This window comes from Ursus maritimus, unplaced genomic scaffold (assembly GCF_017311325.1).
Source record: "Ursus maritimus isolate PB19 unplaced genomic scaffold, ASM1731132v1 scaffold_12, whole genome shotgun sequence".
Classification (NCBI taxonomy): domain Eukaryota; kingdom Metazoa; phylum Chordata; class Mammalia; order Carnivora; family Ursidae; genus Ursus; species Ursus maritimus.
In genome coordinates, this window is record NW_024423564.1 from 40,724,081 (window position 1) to 40,747,441 (window position 23,361).

The 23,361-nt window shown below is 39.0% G+C and overlaps 1 protein-coding gene across 1 annotated transcript in view; it reads right to left on the bottom strand.

Annotated features, from left to right (window-relative positions):
* AK5 (adenylate kinase 5) overlaps nucleotides 1-23,361 on the bottom strand; it is a 227,446-nt gene that overhangs the window by 193,709 nt on the left and 10,376 nt on the right. Inside the window, exons 3-4 of the mRNA XM_008690702.2 lie at nucleotides 22,978-23,147; nucleotides 22,762-22,875 (exon numbers count right to left, since the gene is read on the bottom strand). Of these exons, the coding sequence (XP_008688924.1) occupies nucleotides 22,762-22,875; nucleotides 22,978-23,147 (284 nt within the window). The remainder of the gene's footprint in view (nucleotides 1-22,761; nucleotides 22,876-22,977; nucleotides 23,148-23,361) is intronic.

Below are 23,361 nucleotides of genomic sequence, written 5' to 3' on the forward strand. Positions count from 1 at the left end.
CTTGCTGTCAGTTGCTGTCCCTGCACATTTCTTATTTAGAGATCATGCTGGAGGACTGACAGACTGAGGACAGTCTGTTGCTCCCCAAGTAACATTTTCATCTCTCATATTTCCAAAGATCAGTGTAGGTATTACGCCCTGATTAGAAAGAGGAGTACGACATTTTTCCTGACCTTAAGGAACTCAAAGTCTAATAGTTGAGCCAAGAGACAATTATAACATAATATGATTAGCACAATGTTTAAGCAAACACGAAAAGAAAGAGAGCCACTTCCATGGGGCAATTCTATGATACCCGATGTCAGTTAACATACTCTCCCTGAGTCTTCTTTTCTCCAAGACAAATTCCATCCCCTTTCCCAAGATTGTTACAATTACATGAAATTACATGAATTGAATGAAATGTGTTTCACTAAGGCAAACTCTGGTAACAATGTGAAGGAGGCTTTACAGCCCTGGTACTGAAAGAACAACCCTTGCACTGGCTGCCCTTGCATGGGCATTTCCTAGAAGCCTGCTAGAAATGCGGGTCAGCGCACTCCACTCTGTTCTACTGAATCAGGATCTCTGGACACGGGCCCCCAGATGCTGTGGTTTATCCTCTGCTTTATAAGAAACCCTATACAGAAATGAGTGCTCAGAATGGGAGCTTATTAAAGTTTCAGGGTCTTTAAGGTGTCAATAAAAGTCTGAAGTGGATAATGTGATTAAGTCAAAAAAGAAAGAAGCTAACTTAGGGAGACAACTAGTGTGTTAAACCTTATTTTTACAGTTTGGGCATTTCGTATTGAAAAGCTATATTCTACCCTCTTCCATGATCCTGTGGTCATCTCATACAAATGCATTCGATTCTATGACTTTAATTAAGTAGTGATCTAGGTTACTTTTTTTTTTTCCCACAACTAGTCACAAACCACATTAATCATATCTGCCGAACAGAGTATATCATGAATGGTTTAAGAAGATATCATTAGTTCATGAAAAGTATCTTTCTGTGGTTTGATTTTTATGGAACAAATCTTCATTTCGATAGAGCAATTGGGATACATTAGGCTGCCGAGATGGAGGAATTTAATGAAGAGGAAAAGATTAAGGTTTTATTTAATATCTACCAGGCTGACAATATGGAAATGAATGTAAATTTACAGCACTATTTTTTCCAAGATGTCTTTTCCCCACCACTAATTTTATTATGTAGGTATGTACTTTTTCATTTGTTTAATTCATTCATCTAATATGTATTAAGATCCTTTCATGAGCCACAGCTGAAGTTCTGGAAAGGTAGGCTGAGACTAGCTGGGATGGCATTGTCTTCCATGCTAAGCATTAGCAGTTGGGGTTTTATCTTAATACATGGGAGTATTACATTTTATTTCATGCCTTAGAATGAATGCCAATGGTAGAGCAGGGGAGGACTGGAGGCAAGCAGATCATCTGAAAGAGCTAATGAACATGCACTGTCTACAATGCCCCTTACAAATCAAGAGGTCAAATAAATATAATGTAAAACATGATCATTATTCTTAACATTCTCTTTATAGATGTGCTCAATCTTAATGATCATTTAGAAAATAGGGGGAACTATTAGTGCCAGCATTAGGCAAATAGCCTGAAATAAAACAAGACTGGAGGGGAGAGAGGGATGAAGGCAAATGGGTAGATTTCAAAAATACATCAGCTGTTTATACACCTGGGGGATGAACCATGCCTGCCTGATTCATAGTGGTCAGTCCATGGACTCTTCATTACGAGTGCATGTGACGCATGACTGATTAGACCACAAAAAACAGCGTCTATTAAGAAGCAAATAGTTAGGTGATGTTTCTAGACCCAGCCAAGAAAATCATAGAGACAGACCTTGAAGAAGTGGAAGATCTCAGCATATCGCTAATGTTTATGATTTAGCCAACTTCTAAACTGTCCCGTCTCTAAACCTGTTTCTTTACAAACATTTAATATTTAAATCCTCAATATTGACAATGAGAATAATTACCCATGCAGTCCTGTCATTGATATGCAGGCACAAACCTGACATATTGTCTACTATGTTCTAAATTCAAAGAAGATGAGGATGAACTTCTAAATATCATGTGGTCCAAATCCCTATTCAATCTATCGCATAGCAATCAGTTTTCCAAAAAAAATTACTGAAGCTAAATATAGGACATATTTCTATTTGCATCAAGTAAGATAAAATATATCTTAAAAAAGCAAGTACAGTGCAGTTTCTTCCTGACCTACCTATTTTAGACACCTGGATTTTATGCTTTGAGACACTGCCACCATTCAAAGGAAGTATTAAAAAAGTAGTTTAGAAATTCTAATAGCCAGAAGCACATTTCCAAATCTTTAAAAAGCATTTCTTGCAGGAAAATGAAATTCAAGGGTATATTAAATGCTAGTTGGTATACAGGAATATAAATTGGTAAAAAATTATGTGATAGTTCCATTAATATTCCATGCATAGACTTACTGAATGGAAAATAGGCTGATAATTCACCATGAAATGCCATTATTAGAGATTTCCATTTGAAGTTTAGATGGAAATACTTTTTTTTTTTCAAAACTTTGGTGTCATTGTAAAGAAAAACGTATCATTTTCTTAGGTGTAAGTTATTTTGATTTGTGTGGCTGAAAGAAGCTAACACTTCAAAAGAAGACACATGCCCAATACAATTCTATTTCACACTTATCTACATTGATTGCTTCGTATCCATTCAAACATAGACTGTCTCCAAGGAAATTCAGAAAAGACTATTATGCTATTAATGGCTGGAGAAGGAGTGATGGTATCCTACTCTATTCATTGGATATTACTATATCTCTCTGCCCAGCTTATCTTAGAATAACTCTTCTCATTCACATTGATAATGAAGAAAAATACTTTAAATTCATATTCTCAGAAAACATTTGAGAAACTAAGACCCAAACAATTCCAGCCAGAATTTGAGAACATATCTATAGAACACCTTGTTCTCAAGATTTTCTTGAACATTCAAAGTATGAGAATCACTAAGGAAGATCCCTTCATTCTTCTAACAAGTATTAATTATTTTAATATGTGCCTACAAGTGGTTAAACTAGATCACTATTATTTCATTCCTTTTCTTTTTTGAAACTCTTCTGGTAAATAGAGTTCTAACAATACTGGGAAATGCATTTACAGGTGCCCACTTCGGTTCAACATACATTAATTAAGCATGTACTATGAGACAACTGCCACACTAGATTAAAGAGATGCAAAATGGACAAGACATGGTCCCTGTCCACAAGGATATCCCAATCTAAAGTGGAAATAGGCACATGAACTCTTATTTCAACACAGTGAGAGTGTATGGAAATTCCATTGTATTGGAATACGGTTCCAAAATGGAAGCCACACAGCAGGGTACAACGAAAGCTCCGAAGAGGGCCTGAAGTTCTGGAAACTTGTGGCCCATGTGAATACTCCATGAATTCATGGGATGTTTTCTTTCCCTAGAAACTTTCCAGCGCTCTTATTTTACTGGAAAAAGCACTTAGGGAGAGGAAGGAATAAAGAAGTTATACCCAAGTCTATGTTCTGGTAGACAAAAATGGGTCTATGAAAACCCCTGCTGATATAATCAAATTATTCTTCTATCACCCACTCATTCACTTAGGTGAGTGTTACAAAGCACCAGAAGTATAATAGCTGCATCTTGTATTTTATAAAGTAGCTCATAATCTGGCCTCCAGTTATGAACTCCTCTGATAAAACAATGGGATGAACTCAAGGTTCATTTTAGAAGTTTATGGTCTGATAGCCATCATCACATCCAGAGTAGCAAACTAAGCTGAAACACTACCTAATGAAGTGGCCGTGGAATATGTGAAATTGGGATTCTTTTTGACAATCAGGAATAGTCTCTGTGGGTACCTTCTCCCACCCCATGTTCTTTTAAATATAACCCCACTTCTACAAGGAGGATAAAGGTTTTGTGTTTTTTTCCTATAAAGATGTAATAGGAAGATTCAGGGTTCTAGAACATCTTGAATGGGAATTCAAAATGTTAAAAACTTCACTGTATAGCACAGATATGGCCCATCCTGGAGAGGCTTTCTATCTGGGATATGCAGAAAATCATCATTACTTAGGATCACAGCACTCTGGTCTCAGCTCCAAAATCCTTCTCAACATAGTAGGCCAGGGAGCCATTACCTCTGAATGTAGTACACACATTGAAGTCTTTCACCACTACTGGTTTATACATATTAGCAAGGTGGCTGCATAAGCCATATGGGAAAACTTAGTTTCAGTCTCATTCTATAGCCATAACACACACACACACACACACACACACACACACACACGCACACTCAGACTCAACTGGATTTTCAGTGCTAAGTAGTGGTGGACAGAAGAGTTATTTTTTATTAAAACCAACGAAGTTACCTAGGTATTCACCCCGAAGATACAGATGTAGTGAAAAGAAGGGGCACATGCACCTCAATGTTCATAGCAGCAATGTCCACAATAGCCAAATTGTGGAAGGAGCCAGATACCCTTCAGCAGATGAATGGATAAAGAAGATGTGGTCCATATATACAATGGAATATTACTCAGCCATCAGAAAGGATGAATATCCACCATTTTTGTCAACATGGGTGGAACTGGAGGAGATTATGCCAAGTGAAATAAGTCAAGCAGAGAAAGACAATTATCATATTGTTTCACTCATATGTGGAACATACAGAATAGTGTGGAGGACCACAGGAGAAAGGAGGGAAAACTGAATGGAAAGAAATCAGAGAGGGAGACAAACCATGAGAGACTCTGGACTCTGGGAACAAACTGGGAGTTCCAGAAGGGAGGGGGTGGAGGGATGGGGTAACTGGGTGATGGGTATTAAGGAGGACACCTGTTGGGATGAGCCCTGGGTGTTATACGCAATTAATGAATTAAACACTACATCAAAAACGTATGATGTACTATATGCTGGTAAATTGAACATAATAAAAAAAAATAAAAGAAAAAATACAACCAACAAGTTATTTTCCAAAATCGTTGATGTCCACTTTTAATGTTCTACTCAGTGTTTTCGGTGGCAATGGGTAATTAGTATATGGGTAATTTTCCAAGGCTCTAGAAGACAATAGCTACTGTAAGATTGGGTCTTTTCAAATTGTGTTGGTGCCATGGAGTTGAAGCCAGACTTTCGAGTCTCTTTTGGCCACAGCAGCAGCCTTCACCTTGGCCTTTCTGCTTGAACAGGGAGCCTGAGCACTGAAGTATAATCATTCTAACAGGATATTTTTAGATTATTAATTTAGTGCTTTGAAATGTATGAGTGATTTGGGCAGAAACAAAACTGAGCTGGAAATCCTTTCCAAATATTTCTCTCCTGTGTGTGTGTGTGCATGTGTGTGTGTGTGTGTGTATTTCTTTCTTTCTTTCTTTCTTTCTTTCTTTGTTTTTCTATCTCTGTGTATATATTAAAATACATACATGTACATACATGCACACTGCCTAAAAATAATATTTATTAGAATATTTGGTAGTTCAAGTAAAACATAGTTGAATGAACTTTCAGAAGGCTCATGATTAAATTTTAATAGAAAGCAAAGAACCATGGATATGGAAAGGCCTGCCAGAGATTTTAAAACATTATCCATTTTCTTATTCATTCATTCATTTACTCATTCATTCAGTAAATACTACGTGTTTATTTATTTTTTTTTAAAGATTTTATTTATTTATTTGACAGAGAGAGACAGCCAGTGAGAGAGGGAACACAAGCAGGGGGAGTGGGAGAGGAAAAAGCAGGCTCCCAGTGGACGAGCCTGATGTGGGGCTTGATCCCAGAATGCCAGGATCACGCCCTGAGCTGAAGGCAGACACTTAATGACTGAGCCACCCAGGCGCTCCAATACTGAGTGTTTAATGTGCACAAAAATAATATTAAAGAATTCCTGGGGTGCCTGGGTGGCTCAGTTGGTTAAGCATCTAACCTCACCTCAGGTCATGATCTTGGGGTCCTGGGATCGAGCCCTGCATCAGGCTCCCACTCAGCAGGTAGTCTGCTTCTCCCTCTGCCCCTCCCCCCCACTCATGTGCTCTCTCTCTCTCTTTCACAAATAAATAAATAAAATCTTTTAAAAAAAGAATTCCTAAAAATTATTCTAGACAAGAAAAATCAATGGTTGGCTCTTATAATTTGTTCTAATGCTTAACAATTTGTACTTTTAAGGAGATTTTCCTCATATATAATTAAAAATTTTTTTCTCTTTTTTTTAAAGTCTTTATTTATTTATTTATTTATTAGAGAGACAGAAAGAGAGAGAGTGTGAGCGAGAGGGCAAGTGCACCAGCAGGGGGAGGGGTAGAGGGCGAGGAGCAAGCAGACTCTGCACTGAGCATGGAGCCCAACTCGGGGCTCAATCTCATGACCCCTGAGATCATGACCTGAGCTGAACTCAGGAGTCAGACGCTCAACCAACTGAGCCACCCAGGCATTCCCAAAATTATTTTCTTAAATACAAATACATTTACTCAGTAGAGAAGAAAGAAATAGTATACTATTGATAAAATTCTTAGATATGCTTGGAGAACAGTTATGAGTAGGTAACTGAAGACAAACAATGATTTTGAAGTAAACATAACAGAGCTTGTAAAACTCGATGTGCTTTTTCTTTAAAATGGACCGTTTGGGAAAATAAAAATCCATTTTTATATGCTGTCTATTGTTCAAAATGCCTTTTGGATCTAACTACAGAAAGGTTTAGTTAGATGGTCAATCCCAGTCCTTTGGGACTAGACTCATCCTTCTTTAGTGCTCAGGAAGACAATACAGTTGGGTGGAAAGAGCACTGGACATGGGAGTGTGGGCTGCTTATTCTAGCTCAGGGGTTTGAGTTACTTACTTCTGCTCTCACATTAACTAGGTTTGTGAAATCTAGCCATTCACTTAACTTCTCTGGGCTTCGGTTTTGTCATTTATAAAATGAGATCAGCAGCTACCAAACTTTTTTGATTCAAAGACTGTTTTTAAAAACAAATCCTAAGAAATTTTCCATGTAGTAAAAGCTGTACTTTTGCTGTCACTTGAGTGAGAAAATGCTAATTTTGCCTGGTTTTGTTTGTTTCTGTAATGATTCAGGCATCCCCAAAGGCAGGGACCATCAGTTATGATATTCAGGATAAAATACCCTCCAAAATTTGTGCTTCTATGAATCTATGTCCTCATGGAGGACATTATTTCAAGCATGAATGGGAAGCTATTTTCTGGCCATGACTCATGGGGGAAAAAAGAAAGAATTGAGGACTACACCAGATTAAATACAAGGGCTACTTATCACATTAGAACATTAGTCACTACCACTTTTCTGATGCAAACATAAGCATCTTACCCTCTCTTCCATCCTCATATATAGACATGTACTAATGAGTTTGTATTCAAATAATACTATTTAAAAAGATGTTACCCTTCTAAGTCAATATTTTAATAAGGAATTATCATGGGAAGTGAAATTAAACAATAAGGCAGACGAGACTCACCCTATATTTTCATCATATACACATTCGTCAAATCTGTTGCTAATATATGGAACTAAAATTGACTTGAACATTGACCCTGTATTCTGCAACTTTGCTAGGTTTATTAGTTTGGGTAGTCATTTTATAGGTTCCTTAGGATTTTTTTTTTTTAATAATCATGTTATCCACAAGAACAGATAGTTTTACTTCTTCTTTCCATATTTATGCCTTTTATTTATTTTTCTTATCTTAATGTGTTATTCAGAACATCCAGTACAGAGTTCAATAGAAGTGGTAAGAATGGACACCTCTGCAATTCCCAATCTTAGGCAGACAGCACTCGATGTTTCATCACTAAGACTGATATGAGCTATAGGTTTCCATATTAGATTAAAAGAATTCCCTTTATATTCTCAATTTGCTGAGTTTTTTTTTTTTTTAATGAATTGATGTTGACAGTTGTCAAATGCTTTTTTGGCCATTGCTGCCAAAGAACAAACTCTACAACATTTCAAGCTTTTACAATTTATTAAGACTTGTGCTATGGCCGAATCTATGGTTTATCTTAGTGAAAGCCCCATGTGCACTTGAAAACAATGTGTACTGTGCAGTTGTTGGATACTGTGTCCTAGATACGCTTATTGTTCCTCAGGTCTGGGTCCTTACGGATATGTTGTTTAGTTTTTATGTCAAAGACTGAGAAAGGATTGTTAAGATTTCCAACTATGACTATGGGTTCGTCTATTTCTCCCTTTACTTCTGTCAATTGTTTGATTCATGTATTTTGAAATTTATTATGTATATACACATTTAAAATTTGAATTGATGTTTTAATCACTAGCAAATGTTCTTCTTTGTCTTTGGTAATACTTGTTGTCCTGAAGTCTACTTTAATAACAATCAAGCAACCCCAGCTTTCTTATCTTCAGTATTTGCATGGTATATCTTTTTCTGTCCTTTATTTTTAACCTGGCTATGTCATTATTTTTAGAAAGCATCTCTCATAAAAATAAAGTGTGTTTGTTTCTACCCAAATAATGGAAATCCCAGCTGAATCTTTCTGAAAAGGTAGGAGTCCTTTCCAGTGTAAATAATTACCCTGTTTATTCATTTTAGAAATCCAGCATCTCTGATATTATTTTCACAAAACACAGGGCACCCTTGTGCATATATTTACTCCTCACAGAATGTAATGTGCTTATAGTCAGGAGGCTAAATTGGTAGGATCTGAGAATAGTATCTTCGGCTTCCAAAATATATGACAGCTAGCTTAATTTAAATTTATATTTTTGGTAATTACTTAGGAGACTCAAATTATAAGTGTATCTGCATTTTCTCAAGGAACTGGCCTTTTCTATTAAAGACATTAAGGGAATTGGGCCTGGAAATTAAGGAACTACAGTAGTTTGTGTTTGAGTGAATCACTGTGCAAAAATTGCAAAATGTTAACATTGGGAAAGCCTTTTGTCACTCATCCTTATCAAGCATTCCAGGGAAATGAAAGCAATGCATGCCGGCATAAAAGAATGAGGCTGTAGTTACTGAATAACTCCTGTATGTAGTGCATCATAGGCTGTGAGAAAGACAAGAGTAGTTGCAAGACTCCCCACTTTAACACATTTGTATTTGTGCTGTATATTTTCCTTAGGCCTCTGTAGCTCCACCTTCCACCATTCTCTCCCCAACTCTGTGTCCTGGGTGATTGCTCTTCTGGAATAAATCAATGGGGTCCCTTGCCCTCTGGCTTCCAGTTGGTTCTGCTCACTGGTGAACATCAGCAGAAGATCAGACGAAGGGAGGAGAGGAAAGTCTGGATATTTATTCCCTTGACTCTCATCTGTGGGGGTCATCAGAGGCTGGCTACCTCTCATCAATGAAGGTCAAGGCTCTGATGAGGAAGCTTTTTTCACAAGTCTGTTTCTTTTTCTGGATTCAAGCAACTGTTCCCCCTTTTTGAATCTACAGGCCTAGAGAGGATAACAGATCCCACTTTTTTTTTTTTAAAGATTTTTATTTATTTATTCGACAGAGATAGAGACAGCCAGCAAGAGAGGGAACACAAGCAGGGGGAGTGGGAGAGGAAGAAGCAGGCTCATAGCGGAGGAGCCTGACGTGGGGCTCGATCCCATAACGCCGAGATCACGCCCTGAGCCGAAGGCAGACGCCCAACCGCTGTGCCACCCAGGGGCCCCAACAGATCGCACTTTTACCAGCCTTGTGACACTGAACTATCCTTTGTAGTTTCCCCAGGCCCTATGCACACCTTTTCAGTAGTTCTTTCAGCAAGTGCTCTTCTGTGGAGCCTGAGTGTGGCACATCTTTCCTGCTGGAGCCTGACCAACACAGCAATCTGATGAACCAGCAGCTAACAATTTAAGGTACTATACGATAAGTGCCATGTAAATCTTAAAGAGAATCACCAATTTTGCCGAACAAGCTGAGTGAGAGTAAGGAGAGATCTCCAAGGCTTTGGGGTCCTCAGGGAAATTGTCCAGAAGGAGGTAAGTTTTGACAAGCAGTAAAAAATGACTATCAAGGAGAGACAAATAACAAGGGAGCAAGGACGAAATGAATTGAAGGGATGGTGGGAACACAAACCAAGTCCGGCTCAGGTCAGACTGCACAGGAAATCTGCACAGAGACACAAGAACCTTATGACATTTATATTGAGAAAAACATCTTATGTGAAACTGTTCCCATTCTGAGGAGTTTCTCTCTCACTCAAGAAAGTAAGGGTGAAGACTAGAGAAGATGACATTATTGGGGTAATGGTGGATGTGTTCCAATGTCAGTACTTTAATATTGTGTGGATATAAATGGCCCGCTTGCTCCATAACTATGGCAACACGCTATGGCTGAGAACCTTTGCTGTGTGCGACTAAACACCAAGTTGAAGTTTGTATTTTAGTGCGCTTAAGAATCAGCTTTGATAGAGGTTTTTAACTTGTTAACTTGTGCATCCTTGGGTTCAATGTACCAAGAAATTTTAATGCAGTAATTCTGTGAAGGGACTGAACAATCTGCATTTTTTAACAAGGCATGTACCCGATTCTGATACAAACCCTCTAGGGAGACACGTGCTTGCGGACAATAATTGGCATTAAAAACTTTCAACCAAAAGAATGAATTAATGGCAGTGGTCTTTTAGAAGGATTAATCTGGCCACAGGACACAAGATAGACTGGCTTTGGAGAGAATAGGGACAAGGAAGGTGGAAGAGTGAGGACTCAAAGTCCAAGCAGGTGGATGGGAGAGCCTGGCATGAAAAGGCTAGGAAGAAAAGGAAATGAAGAGAAGAGACAGATATGAACAAAGTGAAGAATGAGCAGATCTTTCTTTACCGAGCGTCATGGTATGGTGGTTTCAAATATGTCAAGTTTTTTTTTTTTTTGTGACACTCTCCCTATTAAAAAAAATCATGGATTCTTATTCCCCTCTCCTGTTTTGTATTTTTCAGAAAAGATGTATGGCTTTGGAAACTGGGTTAGAAAAGGCAATTGGGCTTCCTTCTGGCTCTCTTGGGTTACATGACTTTGGAGCCCTGAGCTGCTGGGAAGTCCAGCTACCCTGGGACCTCCATATGGTGAGAAAGGAAGAGAGGCCTGAGGAGTCCAGGTGCTCCAGCCCCAGCAGTTTGAGTCTTCCCAAACCAAGCATCGGACAAGTGAGTAAAGAAGCCTAACTTTGACCACTATTTAAATACCATGTCATGAGAGATCTTGAGTCAAAAGCAGCCCACTAAGCAGTTCTTGATTTCCTGATCCTTAGAAAGCATATGAAATTTTAAATATTGTTGTTTTAAGCTAATAAATAAATTTTGGATGAAGTGTTATGTAGCAACAGTACCTAATTTACAGGGCGAAGTCAAAGAGGACTCTGATTTTATCTTTCTATGAAATTTGGAAATTGTCCTTTCTCTTTATATAAGGCAGTTATAAAAACCTCAGCAGCCTTTTTACCTTGATTGGTCTTATAGTCACAGCTCATCAGAATAAAAATAAATAAATAAATAATCATCTAGTAATATATTCTCAATTTCAAAACCTAATTATTAAATAATTAGAAGCAAACTTCTAAGTCATTAGTTCCAGGGGGAAAACAACCACATTGCCTTTAATATTTTGCATGAAAGTGCTAATGCTTAGAAAAAATTTGTGTAATTAAAATTAAATCACTCCCCCTTAGAAGCAAATCAAATTTGTCCCCCTTAGGAATAGCAAATCAAATTATGTCTGTCAAATCAATTCACTATGCCAGCAGGATGACAGCCCTTTGAGGATGGGTTTTCTTTTATCTCTAAGTGTTTGGTTGTTTTGTTTTGTTTTTAAACTTTATTTATCTAGTTGAGAATGTTTCATATATCCAATTGCACTCATTCAAACTCAGAACTTAACTCTATTTTTAGGCTCTTTTTAGATGGCAGAGCTGAGGCTAAATTACAGATCCTAGAGGAAATCACAACTAGAAAAAGAAAAAAAAAATCACAAAGCTATATACTCCCTGCTCCAGCAGGTCTCACCCTCTCTAAGCCCACAGTGCATGACAGGTGGAATTCATAAGGCTTGTGTGCACCCATGGGCCCAACCCTCAGAAGCACAATTTCTTCACTCAAGAAGTCTGAAAGAATGCACATGAGTAAGAGTGGCACAATTACAGGAAACATCTAGGGCCCATCGCTTTATTTAAAATAAACACTCCCAAGTGCTGGTGAAAGCTAAGGTGTCTTGGATTGCGGGGGCTTTCAAGTTCTCTCTCCATTACCTTCCCTGCTTGACCTCTCCACTACAACCGGAAGTAAAAATGCTTAGTGTCTGCTATTACTAAGCATCAGTACCTCAACTATGATTGTCGTACCTCAAAACCACAAATAACACACCCCAGAAAACAAACCACGGTAAACTGCTGATTTAAACAAGTCTGAATTTGTGTTACAGGATTATTGAAGTTACTCCCCAGATGGTCTCTGAGTATTACAAATCAAAATGTATTTCATCCTCTCAGCCATGATTCTTTTAGTAGGTGGTGAGCACTCCAGCAGGATAGCTCAGTGCAGGAAGAAATACTAGATCTTCAGTTTAATTTTTAAATTTGACAAGTAAGAGAGATGACGCTTCACAAACATTTAATACTTAGACAGACAGTGTGGCCCCCACTATGTCAGAGTAGGGTGTACATATCTTTGTGAGGTGTTTTTTTGTCATAAACCAATAATTAAAAACAGACACAGCTGGGGGCACCTGGGTGGCACAGCGGTTAAGCGCCTGCCTTCGGCTCAGGGTGTGATCCTGGCGTTGTGGGATCGAGCCCCACATCAGGCTCCTCCGCTATGAGCCTGCTTCTTCCTCTCCCACTCCCCCTGCTGTGTTCCCTCTCTTGCTGGCTGTCTCTATCTCTGTCAAATAAATAAATAAAAATCTTTAAAAACAAAACAAAACAAAAAAACAACAACAAAAACAAAAACAGACACAGCTGAGACAAGGGGAGGACAAGGAGCACCATGAGGTATGGACTCCAGTGCCTTGTAAGGGCCAGACTGGTGCTGAAAGAGTGAGATGCCAGCTGGCGTGGGAGTGGGGGACAGCCATGAACAAGACACCGCCTAGACTGTCTAATGACAGCAGCACTACTCAGGTGCAGCAGTGTGAACCAGAAGCTGCTGCATCGTGACCGCTGCAAGACAAGGTAGAAACCTGCTTTTTAATGTGAAATCTCCTAATTTTAGAATCTAGCACACATTAAAAAAAATTGTCTGATGCCCACATTCAGCCTCAGTTTGTGACCTCAAGTTTCCAGAAAGCTCCTGGTCTAGAATAGCTGTATCCTCTCCTTGGGAATCCTAGCTCTGTCTGCCTGCTGGTGGCCTTAGGCAAGTTACTTAACTTGTCAGAGCTTCAGTTTCCTTATCTGTAAAGTAGAAGAACAACAGCAAAGGTTGGGGAGGAAAGTGATAATACAGTAAGAATCAGTTATAAAATATGTATATTCAAATGCAAGTTTCTAGAAACAATATACTTTGCTTGCACCAAAAACAAAAAAAAATAGGAACTATGGAAAAATCAAGCTAGCTGGACACCAAATGGTATCAATAAATACAATAGAAAGTAAATGTCTGGATCTTTGGGACATTTGGGTCACAGAAGCATACATTATATATATTATCATTAAAGAAATTCTGCATAGGTCCCCAACAAAGCAGCCAGAGGCACCAAAACACTCCCCACGTGATAATCGCATGGATGCACTAGGCTGGCTAGGAAAGGAAAGCACGCATCTCTGTGGGACCACTCCCAAGAAAGGAGAAACTAGCAGGAAAAATGGGTGAAATCAAAAGAGGGTACACAGAACGGGGGCAGGGGAGGGGAGAGAGTGGTTTTGCAGCAGTATGGAAAGCCAAGATGAGTACTGAGAACACCACTACTAATCAGTGGGCTTCCAAGTGCTTCTGCCCCACACTGTGAATGTCCCCGGACTCTAGCTGACAGATTACTGAAGTGGTTCTAGCCATTTTTAGAACAAGAAAAATTTCTTTCAACAGAGTTTTACGTGGAACCTCAGAACATAAAATAAAAGCAGAGCTGCTCTGGGCTGCCTTAACACCTCAAGGAGGCCTCTGAGGGCTGCATCAATCAATTTGAAGGTTCCCCCGGAAGGAACCCGAAGGTCCTTTTACCTTCAAAGCTTCTGACAAAAGGAAGGGAGAGCTGGTGAGGGCCCTTCCGCTGTACAAATCTATGGAATATTTATCCTCACCATATCTAATAGTAATAATCACATCTTTTTGTTAAGCGGTCACTATGAGCCACGCATTGTGCTAAGAACTATAAGTACGTGATCATATTTAATCTTACAATAACCCTGTGTGGTCTTATTATCTTCATTCTTCAAAGGAAAACACTGAGGCCTCAAGAGGGTTGGTCAATCCGTCAAAAGCACATAGTAAATGGAGTCAGAACCCACTGTATTCCGTTGACATTATAACCAACTCCACGGATTTAGATGAGGGTCTGAGGGATTGAGCTCAAGATCACTTTTGAAGCAGTCACTTGAGTCCTTCCTTTTCTGGATATTCATGACACTAATATTTGTTTTGCACATCAAATCAACACTTACTAGACCCCAACGCGGTAAAGAAATATATTAAGGTAGCAGGGCAGGTGTGGGGGTCATGAGAGTGGGAATGGTGGGAAAATAAAAAGAATGGAAGGAAGTTTACAGCGTGAATAGGACCGCTTTGCCCTAAGGACAGAACAGAAGCCTACCTCGGGGGAGAGACAGACAGACAGACACACTCACTAACACAAAAATGCCACAAAGATCAACTGAGAATTGGTTAGGAAAAAAGTAGCTTATTTCTAATAGCAGCAAACCAGGAACAAAACCAACAAAAAGTGTACAAGACTTTTCTATGGAAAACTATAAAACTTTACTTACTGAAGAGCATAAACCAAGACCTGAATAAATGAAATGACAGGGCGATGTTCATGGGTGGGAAGATGTGAGTTCTCTGAAAATTAATCTCTATATAAAATGATCTATATTGAAATTCAAATAAAATCTCAAAGTTTTTTTTATGTGTCTGACAAATCTATTCTAAAATTCATAAAGAAGAGTAAATATATAGGCATAGACAACTCAGAAAAGAAGAAGGGGACGAGATTGTTCTTTAGGCATCAGGATATAACTTAGAGTTCTTTGATTGAAACCATGATATTGATGCAGAAAAATATAAAGAGACAAAGCAGACCCATGTCTGTCCAGAAATAAGTCACTTCAATGAGGAAAATATGTACTAGGCAACACGTAATCTTTGGACGACTGGATACATTTTTCATTTCCACTTAACACATACAGTAAAATTCTATATCTACCTCACATTGTGCACAACAATTAATGTAGATAGAATAAATACCTGAACCTTCAAAACAAAATTTAAAATAAACAGAAAAATGTAGAATATTTTTATGAGACTGCAGGGAACATTTTCTTAAGATCTAAATGTAAAAGCCAAAAAAAAAAAAATGCTGATAAATTTACTGCATTAAAATTTAAAACTTCCATAGGACAAAAGACAGGACATGATTTTGTATGTTTCTCTGTCATGATTTGGAAAAATATAAATAGAAAAAAATATAATCAAAATACACAGCAAAAGATTAGTTTCTAGAATGTCCAAATCAATAAAAAAAAAACCTCAAACAACATATCAGAAAAAAAGGTGACAAGGTTATATTTTGGCAATTCTCAAAAAAGGAGATACAATTAGCCAACAAGCACATTTAAAAAACATTTCAGGTCACTAGAGATTAAGAGAATGCAAAATAAAATAGCAATGCCAAAACATTTACATTTCTAATCCATCGGATAACCTAAAATAGAAAGATCTGAAATTAAGTATTGGTGAGGTGTGGAGAAATGGGGAAAAAAAGGAGTCATAAATTTATGGGACCACTTTTTAACATCCTATTTTAAAAAATCTAAAATATAGATTTAAAACTACACACACACACACACACACACACACACACATTCCTTCTACATTAGAAAATCCATTTCTAGAAATATTCCTGAGAGATCTTCTTGACATATGCAAAGGGTGATGTGTTCAAGGATGTTGGTCATAGTATTGTTGGCAATAGCAGAAATATTAACGCAACTTATCGCCTGCTTATTGGATATATTTATAGAACGGAACATTATGAAGCAATTAAAAGAATGAGTTAAGTCTATTTGTATCAACACAGATAGAGCTCAAAACAGAACGCACAGTGAAAGAAACAACTTAGGGGATGATATAAATTGCACTGAGGAAATAGCAGGAGCAAGTCACTGTGAGAAATAGGAGGAAGTCCAGCATGTAAAATGCAGAGGTACATACATAAAATTGGAAAATTAGCTAGAGCCAGATAGTTGAATATATTGTTAATTACTATCAGATTAAAAAAAAAAAGATTTAGTATAGGCTTTCCTCCTCCATTTTCAAAAATAGCACCTTTGAGCTCTTATTGGTTTCAGCTTTACTGTTTGTAATAAATCCTCAGTACATAAATCTAGTACAGAGGTTCATCCCATGAACTATGAAATTCTACAACCTTTAAAAAAACACTTTGCTTAGGTTTTCACCTTGGACTCTGGGCTATCTAGCAAAATCTTGGCTATGTAGTGCGTTGGCTTGGTGATGAAAAGATCTCAGACTTCCCATTTTTACCCACCTTGATTCCTTTCCCCTCACTGACCTGTTATTTCTTTTTGACAATCAGGTGGAAGGTGAGAAGAAATTTTTCAGATAGTAAGGACCTACTGCCAAATGCAAGGAGGAGACCAGGGCTACGCTCTGGCGGTAATGAGCATCTTTATCTCCTCCCCACTCCCTGCAATGGCAGGCTGAGGACTGGGAGAGCTCAGCTGTTAGGCTGAGAAATAAGGGTGGGAAAGAAAGTATGCTGCTTGTGGTGGAAACTGCTGGTTGTCTCTCAAAATCTGTTTTCCCATCTTCCATAATAAGTTCTGTAGGCAAGTCCATGTCTGCACATGTGACTCCATTGTCCAATGGCCCTTGAAGTTAGGATGTAGCCATGTGACTTCAGTTCTCATCAAAGGACTGTGAAGACTAATGTGTGCACCTTGGGGTCTGGGACTTAAGAAGGTGAGCATGTGCCTTCTGCACTTTTGTCCCTTTTCAACCAGCTGGAAGCTGGCCACGGGACATGGCATGGCAGATCTCGCTTTCGCCATGCAAATGTCAAACATGTCCCAGGGTCCTCCAAGTGCACTCTTGAGACCCCTGAAGACTGCTTGAGACCCTTTCAGGAACGCCCCAAGTTAAAGCTATTTTTATACTAACAAATTACATGTCTTTTTCATCTTCATTGTCTCACAAATGCACAATGGAGTTTTCCAGTGGTTACGTGAAGTGTGATATCACAGCAGTTGGAATGCAAAAGCAGACATAAGAACCCAGCTGTCTTTTATTGTTAGAAATTAAAGGGATTTGCAAAATGTAATGTTTCTCTTATCACTAATTTTTTGTTTTGGAAAATATGGTTACTTTTCTTAAAAATGTGTTATTTATGTTAACCTGCATGGATTTATTGTTATTTTAAAATGACTTAATAAAATGACTTAATAAATATTTTTAAATTTCTGTTTTAATTTCTCATATGATAAATATCAGTAGATACAGCCCATGTAATGAAAGCTTTTTGAGGTCTTCAATAATTTTTAAAAGTGTCAAAGGGTCTTGTGACCAAAAAAATTTGAGAACCATTGCCCTAGGACCTAGAGGAACAATGACATGCATCTCTGAATGACTTTATGGGCTGCAGGTTCTCTGCCCTCATTCAGAGTGCAGCCATTACATACAAGAGAAATAAGTTTCCGTGCTATGTCACTGTGCCATTGTGTCTTTTTATTACAGCATCTTGGATTTACTCTAAATAATACAGACAATAGTCATATAGGTGGGGCACTATTATATCAAACACTAAATTACGTGGCATTGATTCACTTGGGTAATAAGAGCAAGAAATTTTAGGCTGGAAAACTAATGACACTCGATATGCCATTGCAAAATATTTGGTACAAATATTACCTGTGATAATTTGGAAGGTAGACCATGTTCCTATGGAGCCCACAGCTAGAGAAGAAATGACCAGAAAGAGCTAGAATGGTCATATGTGTTGACTGTTCTCTATTGCATTTAGCAACATACAACAAGAAATAGTTGTGGCACAGCGGGTGGGCATCTGCCTTCAGCTCAGGGCGTGATCCCAGCGTTCTGGGATCGAGCCCCACATCGGGCTCTTCTGCTATGAGCCTGCTTCTTCCTCTCCCACTCCCCCTGCTTGTGTTCCCTCTCTCGCTGGCTGTCTCTATCTCTGTCAAATAAATAAATAAAATCTTTAAAAAAAAAAAAAAACAAGAAATAGAAAACCTGAGAAAGAATTGACCAATTTGCAAACAGATAAAGAGAAAAGAAAGTGTTCAGTAAACTTATCAGGTTGAAAAAATCAACTGCTTCTACACCTCCAAAGAGCAGAAGACTAGGCTACCGTTGCTTAAAAGATTCCTGTTAACACTCTCTCCAGCTTTCCAAAAAAGGGACCCAGCCTTGAGGCAAAACCCAGATTAAGGATGCTGCCTGTTGCTTTATATGGTCTCAAAGTAACTACCATCAAAATGAGAAAACAAAGAAACAAAGCAGCTTAATATCTATATCTAGAAAAGAACTTTGGGTGTCGTTACCAGCACATGGAACTAACTGGTATCAAAAAGAGAAGATACTTAACCAAATTTTTGAGGAAATGGTTTTACCAAAGCAACCATAAGCCTAGCCAGAAAAAGCTTGTTTTTGTTTTACAAGTTAAGAACAGCTCCCAAAGAAGGCATAGTCTCCAACAAATACTTTGATGTGGCCATGCAGGATAATGGACACGAAGAACTTTTCAGAAGGCTAAGGGCTTCAGAAGACAATAGAGAACTAGGAGTTGAAATCGCTCTACTGCTAGGGAAAGGATTTGTTATTTGCTATGGTTCAGTGACTACCATATGTATTTCCCGACTTCCCTTTTCTGAACAGGAGCCTTTCTTTCACTTCTCCTGGTCTTGTTCCTCCACTATCCATTGGTGGCAGGGAGGAAAGACAATGGGATGCTCCGTTTGTAGGTGGCTGAAGAGTCACATGTGTACTTACTGGAGAGAACGGTACATTGAGTAGAGATTCCTGACTTTGGATCTAGATGATGGGACTTGGTGTGTTTTCCTTGGGGAGGGAGTGAGTACATTCTATGGTGGGAAGACGGGAGTGTGCCGATATCTGGATGGCCAGAAGGGCAAACTATGGTAGAAGCTGCTAGTTAGTTCTCCTATCCTTCCGTAGTTACAGAACTGTAGGCAGGCACCTGGCCACCCAGCTGGATTATACTTCCCAGCCTGCCTCACAATTACAACACGACTAAATTCTGAACAACGCAATGTGAGCAGAAATGATAGCTGCCCCTCTCCAGATCCAGGACTTCAGACGTTTACGTTCTCTTCCCCTTACGTGCCAGCTGGAAATCATATGTAGTGGCAACCCTGGTTCGTCCCTACAGATGATGAGAGCATCCCAGGAGACGGCAGAACAACAATGTGGAAGGAACCATGGTCCCTAAATGACCTCAAGGAGAAAAGCTGTCCAGTCAATCTGGACACAAAAAAGCTAGTTAAAGAAAAACGTTGAGGAGTTGTGGTATAATGAAAATACATATTTAGTCGTTTTCCCTGATTCCTGGCACAGAGCTTCTAAAACCTTCAGCATTTCCTGAGTGATAGGAGTGTCTCCTGTTGTTCATAATGAGCACCTTCTGACCATACCTGAGTCTAAGCTAATGAAGTGACTCAGGCGGGGCCCAAAATAGTATCAGGATGAGAGTTTGCTGGCAGAGAGACCAAACATGAGATTAGAAGGTGGGAACTTTCAGCCCGACTCCTTAGTCTCCAGGAAGAAGGAGAAAGATTGGGTTAGAAAAACTCAGCAATGAAGTTTGGGGAGCTTTCAGGTTGGTGAACATGTTGAAGTGCTGGGAGGGTGGTGCACCCAGAGAGAGCATGGAAGTTCTGCGTCCCCAATCCCACACCGTGCCATACACATGTCCTCCATTTGGCTGTTCCTGAGTTGTACCTTTGTCATAATTCCCTAAGTGTAAGTAAAGCATTTTCTTGAGTTCTATGAGTCACTCTAGCAAATTACTGAAACTGATGAGGGTGTTGTGGGAACCCCAGGATTTATAAGTGATTGGACAGAAATACAGGTGGCCCCTGGAACTTGTTACTGACCTCTGAAGCGGGGGCAGTCTGGTGGGACTGAGCCCTTAACCGGTAGGGTCCATACTAATTCAGATATTTAGTGTCAGAGTTGAATGCAATTATCAGATGTCTTGCTTGTGTTGAGGATTGGAGAATTGGTAGGGAAAACCCTCATACATTTGGTGTCAGAAATGGTACCAGAAAAAGAGACACCACAAGAGCTGAAGACTACATAGGGTACGGAGTAATCAGGCCTGACCCTAACACTTTGCTTTAAATAAACATTCAGCTTTGCCTCTGCACCCTCTGAACTCCGGCAACTTGGCAGTGATGGCATCAACCTCAGCACAACTGTTCTGCTTGCAGTGGCCAAGAAACCCTAGGCTATTGCAACGCCAACCTAAGAAAGTTGTTAAATTGAACTTTTCCAGCCTCGCAAGAATGGCTGAGAATAGTAAATGCAAGTGATTGCATATATTACAGAGAGATACCAGACCATTCTATAGAACTTGCTAACAGGTGTCCCCAACCAGTATTATGATACCTGGCCCATCCCCGTGTCTAGGCTTTGTAGGAGAAGATGGAGATTGGTCAGGTATCCAGAGAGTTGCCAGAAAGCTACATGTTTCCTGCCCCCTCCCCACTACCTGCCCCACTGTAAGCCACATGAGAAACAATTCCAGGAGTCTAAGACATCACTTTGGGTTTCTGAGGCTGAACCAGGCCCAAGAAGACATATGCTAAACTGGATGAAAAACTGAAGTTTTTAATTTATATTGGACTTTTTTTTCAATGAAAAAAATTTTCCCCAGCTTTATTGAGATATAATTATGGACTGGGCTTTTTAATACTGGAGAGTGAGACTATCTGTTACTATTTTAAGGATTCACTTATTTTTTATTTTGGAAATGGGAGAGGGCAGAGGGAGAGGGAGAGAGAAAGAGAAAGAATCTCAAGCAGATTCCCCGTGGAGCGTGGAACCTGACACGGGGCTCCATCCCATGACCCTGAGATGATGACCTGAGCTCAAATCAAGAGTTGGATGTTTAACCAACTGAGCCATCCAGGCACCCCTAACTGTTAATATTTAAAGTGACCAGGAAAGCTATGAGATCTACCTGAGTTATTATTCAGGGGAGAAGAAAGAGACTCACAGTATGTTCAAAAGACAATAGAGAAAAAAAAATCACATGCTGCTTGTGCTCGCGCCTAGTGCATGTCATTCAATACACAGGGTGGCCCGGGTTTGGGTGGGAATGACTGCCTTGCCTCTCGGGCCTTCACCAATAGCCAAGAATCACATGGAACGGCTGCCATAGTGCCCATTTTCAACAGCAACATCAGGAGATGCAACAGCAACAACAAAAAATTGATTTTTCTAGTTTTTCTCTCGTCAAGGCCAGAGCAATTAGACCCAAGTCCTTAAACTGAGAAAGCACAGGAGGTTCTGGACTACTGTGGGAGAGGGAAACCTGAGGAGAAGAGAAAGACACTCCAGCACAACAGATGTCCCCAGACAGTTAACCTGAGTATTCAGAGGCTCTATGAAGCCGACTCCTGGGCCTTGAACTGCCTAACCCCAGACTTCTTTCATATGACACATAAATTTACATCTTATTTGACTTTGTTCTCTCTGATATCATATCTGTAATATGTTAAAAGCTTACTTAAATTAGAAAAAAGATAAAGCCCATAGAAAAATAGGCAAAGGAAAGCAGGTAATTCACATAAGAAATACAAATCGTCAATAAAGCATCTGAAAGCATACTTAATAAAGCATCTGAAAGCATACTTAACCCTGGTAGTAACTCAAGAAATGTACATTTAAAAGAAAGCATACTTAACCCTGGTAGTAACTCAAGAAATGTACATTTAAAAGATGAAATACTGTTTCTTACTTATCAGGTTGGCAAAAATCTTAAATATAAATTCTATCCAGTTGGAAAGGATCTGGAGAAATATACTTCATTCAATATTGATGGGACTATATCTTGGAAAAGTCTTTTTTGGAAGACCATTTGGAAATAGCCATGAAACTTAAAAATGCATTCGTATGTGAGCTTGCACACATGTACATGCATGTCTGTGAGTGTGTTTAAGTACAGAAAAGGGCCTCGAAGGGTCTATAACCAGCTCAACAGTGTTTCTTTTTCTTAGGAGAGGAGGGCAGTGGATGGAATAAAATATAATCTTAGGTAAAGTATCTTGAAATAAAATTTAGACAGATTAGCATTTTTTAAATGAAAATAATGAATTCTATTATTAGGTTTTATTTTTTCTCTTTTTGCAGAAACAGTCTCCAATTTTTAGGCGTGCATGCCAAGGAAATGACCTTCTGCCAACCCATACTGATGTACTTTCCTGTTTTCAGACCACAATTCTTTCAGAATAACAGCAAGTCTTCCAAGAAATCTTTTTTTTTCTTTTTAAATCTCAAAATTGTAAGCGAAAATAGGTCATTTAAAATATAGAGACATTCTTACTTGGTCCTCAAAAGATAGAGCCTGGGCCACATCTCTTGGAAAGCCATCGATAACGATGCCCTCTTCATCAGGTATTTGCATCAATTTCTGTTTTATCTCTGTAATCGTTGTTTCCTTTTATAAATTAAAAAAAAAAGATGAAAAACCAGAGTTAAGCTTACACTCACCACTGGTATAAAAATCTTTGCAGAATAGAAGCAAATTACGCAGCAGTACCTGTGGGGCCAATTCTCCGGTTGTAATTATTTTGGCAATAAGACTCCATTTCCTATTGCTGCTGGCACTGTGGATCTTCTTTCTTAATAATTCTCCCACCGAAATGTACTGGAATCCATAACGTTCTGCGATTTTCAAACTTTGGGTACCCTTTCCACTTCCTGGACCACCTATTATTTAAAACAGGCAAAACTGAGACCTTCTGATACAAGAAGAAATTCCTTTTTATACTGCTACCACCTCTACCCTGAGAGGCAGAGCCTGGATGACCATCAGCAGGGTGGGCAGCTCCACGCCGGCACCATTCTCAGTGCTAACTCTGAGTGCAGAGCAAGGGTAGACTTAGCCAAGGAAAGACAGAATTATGATCAACTTTATTACATG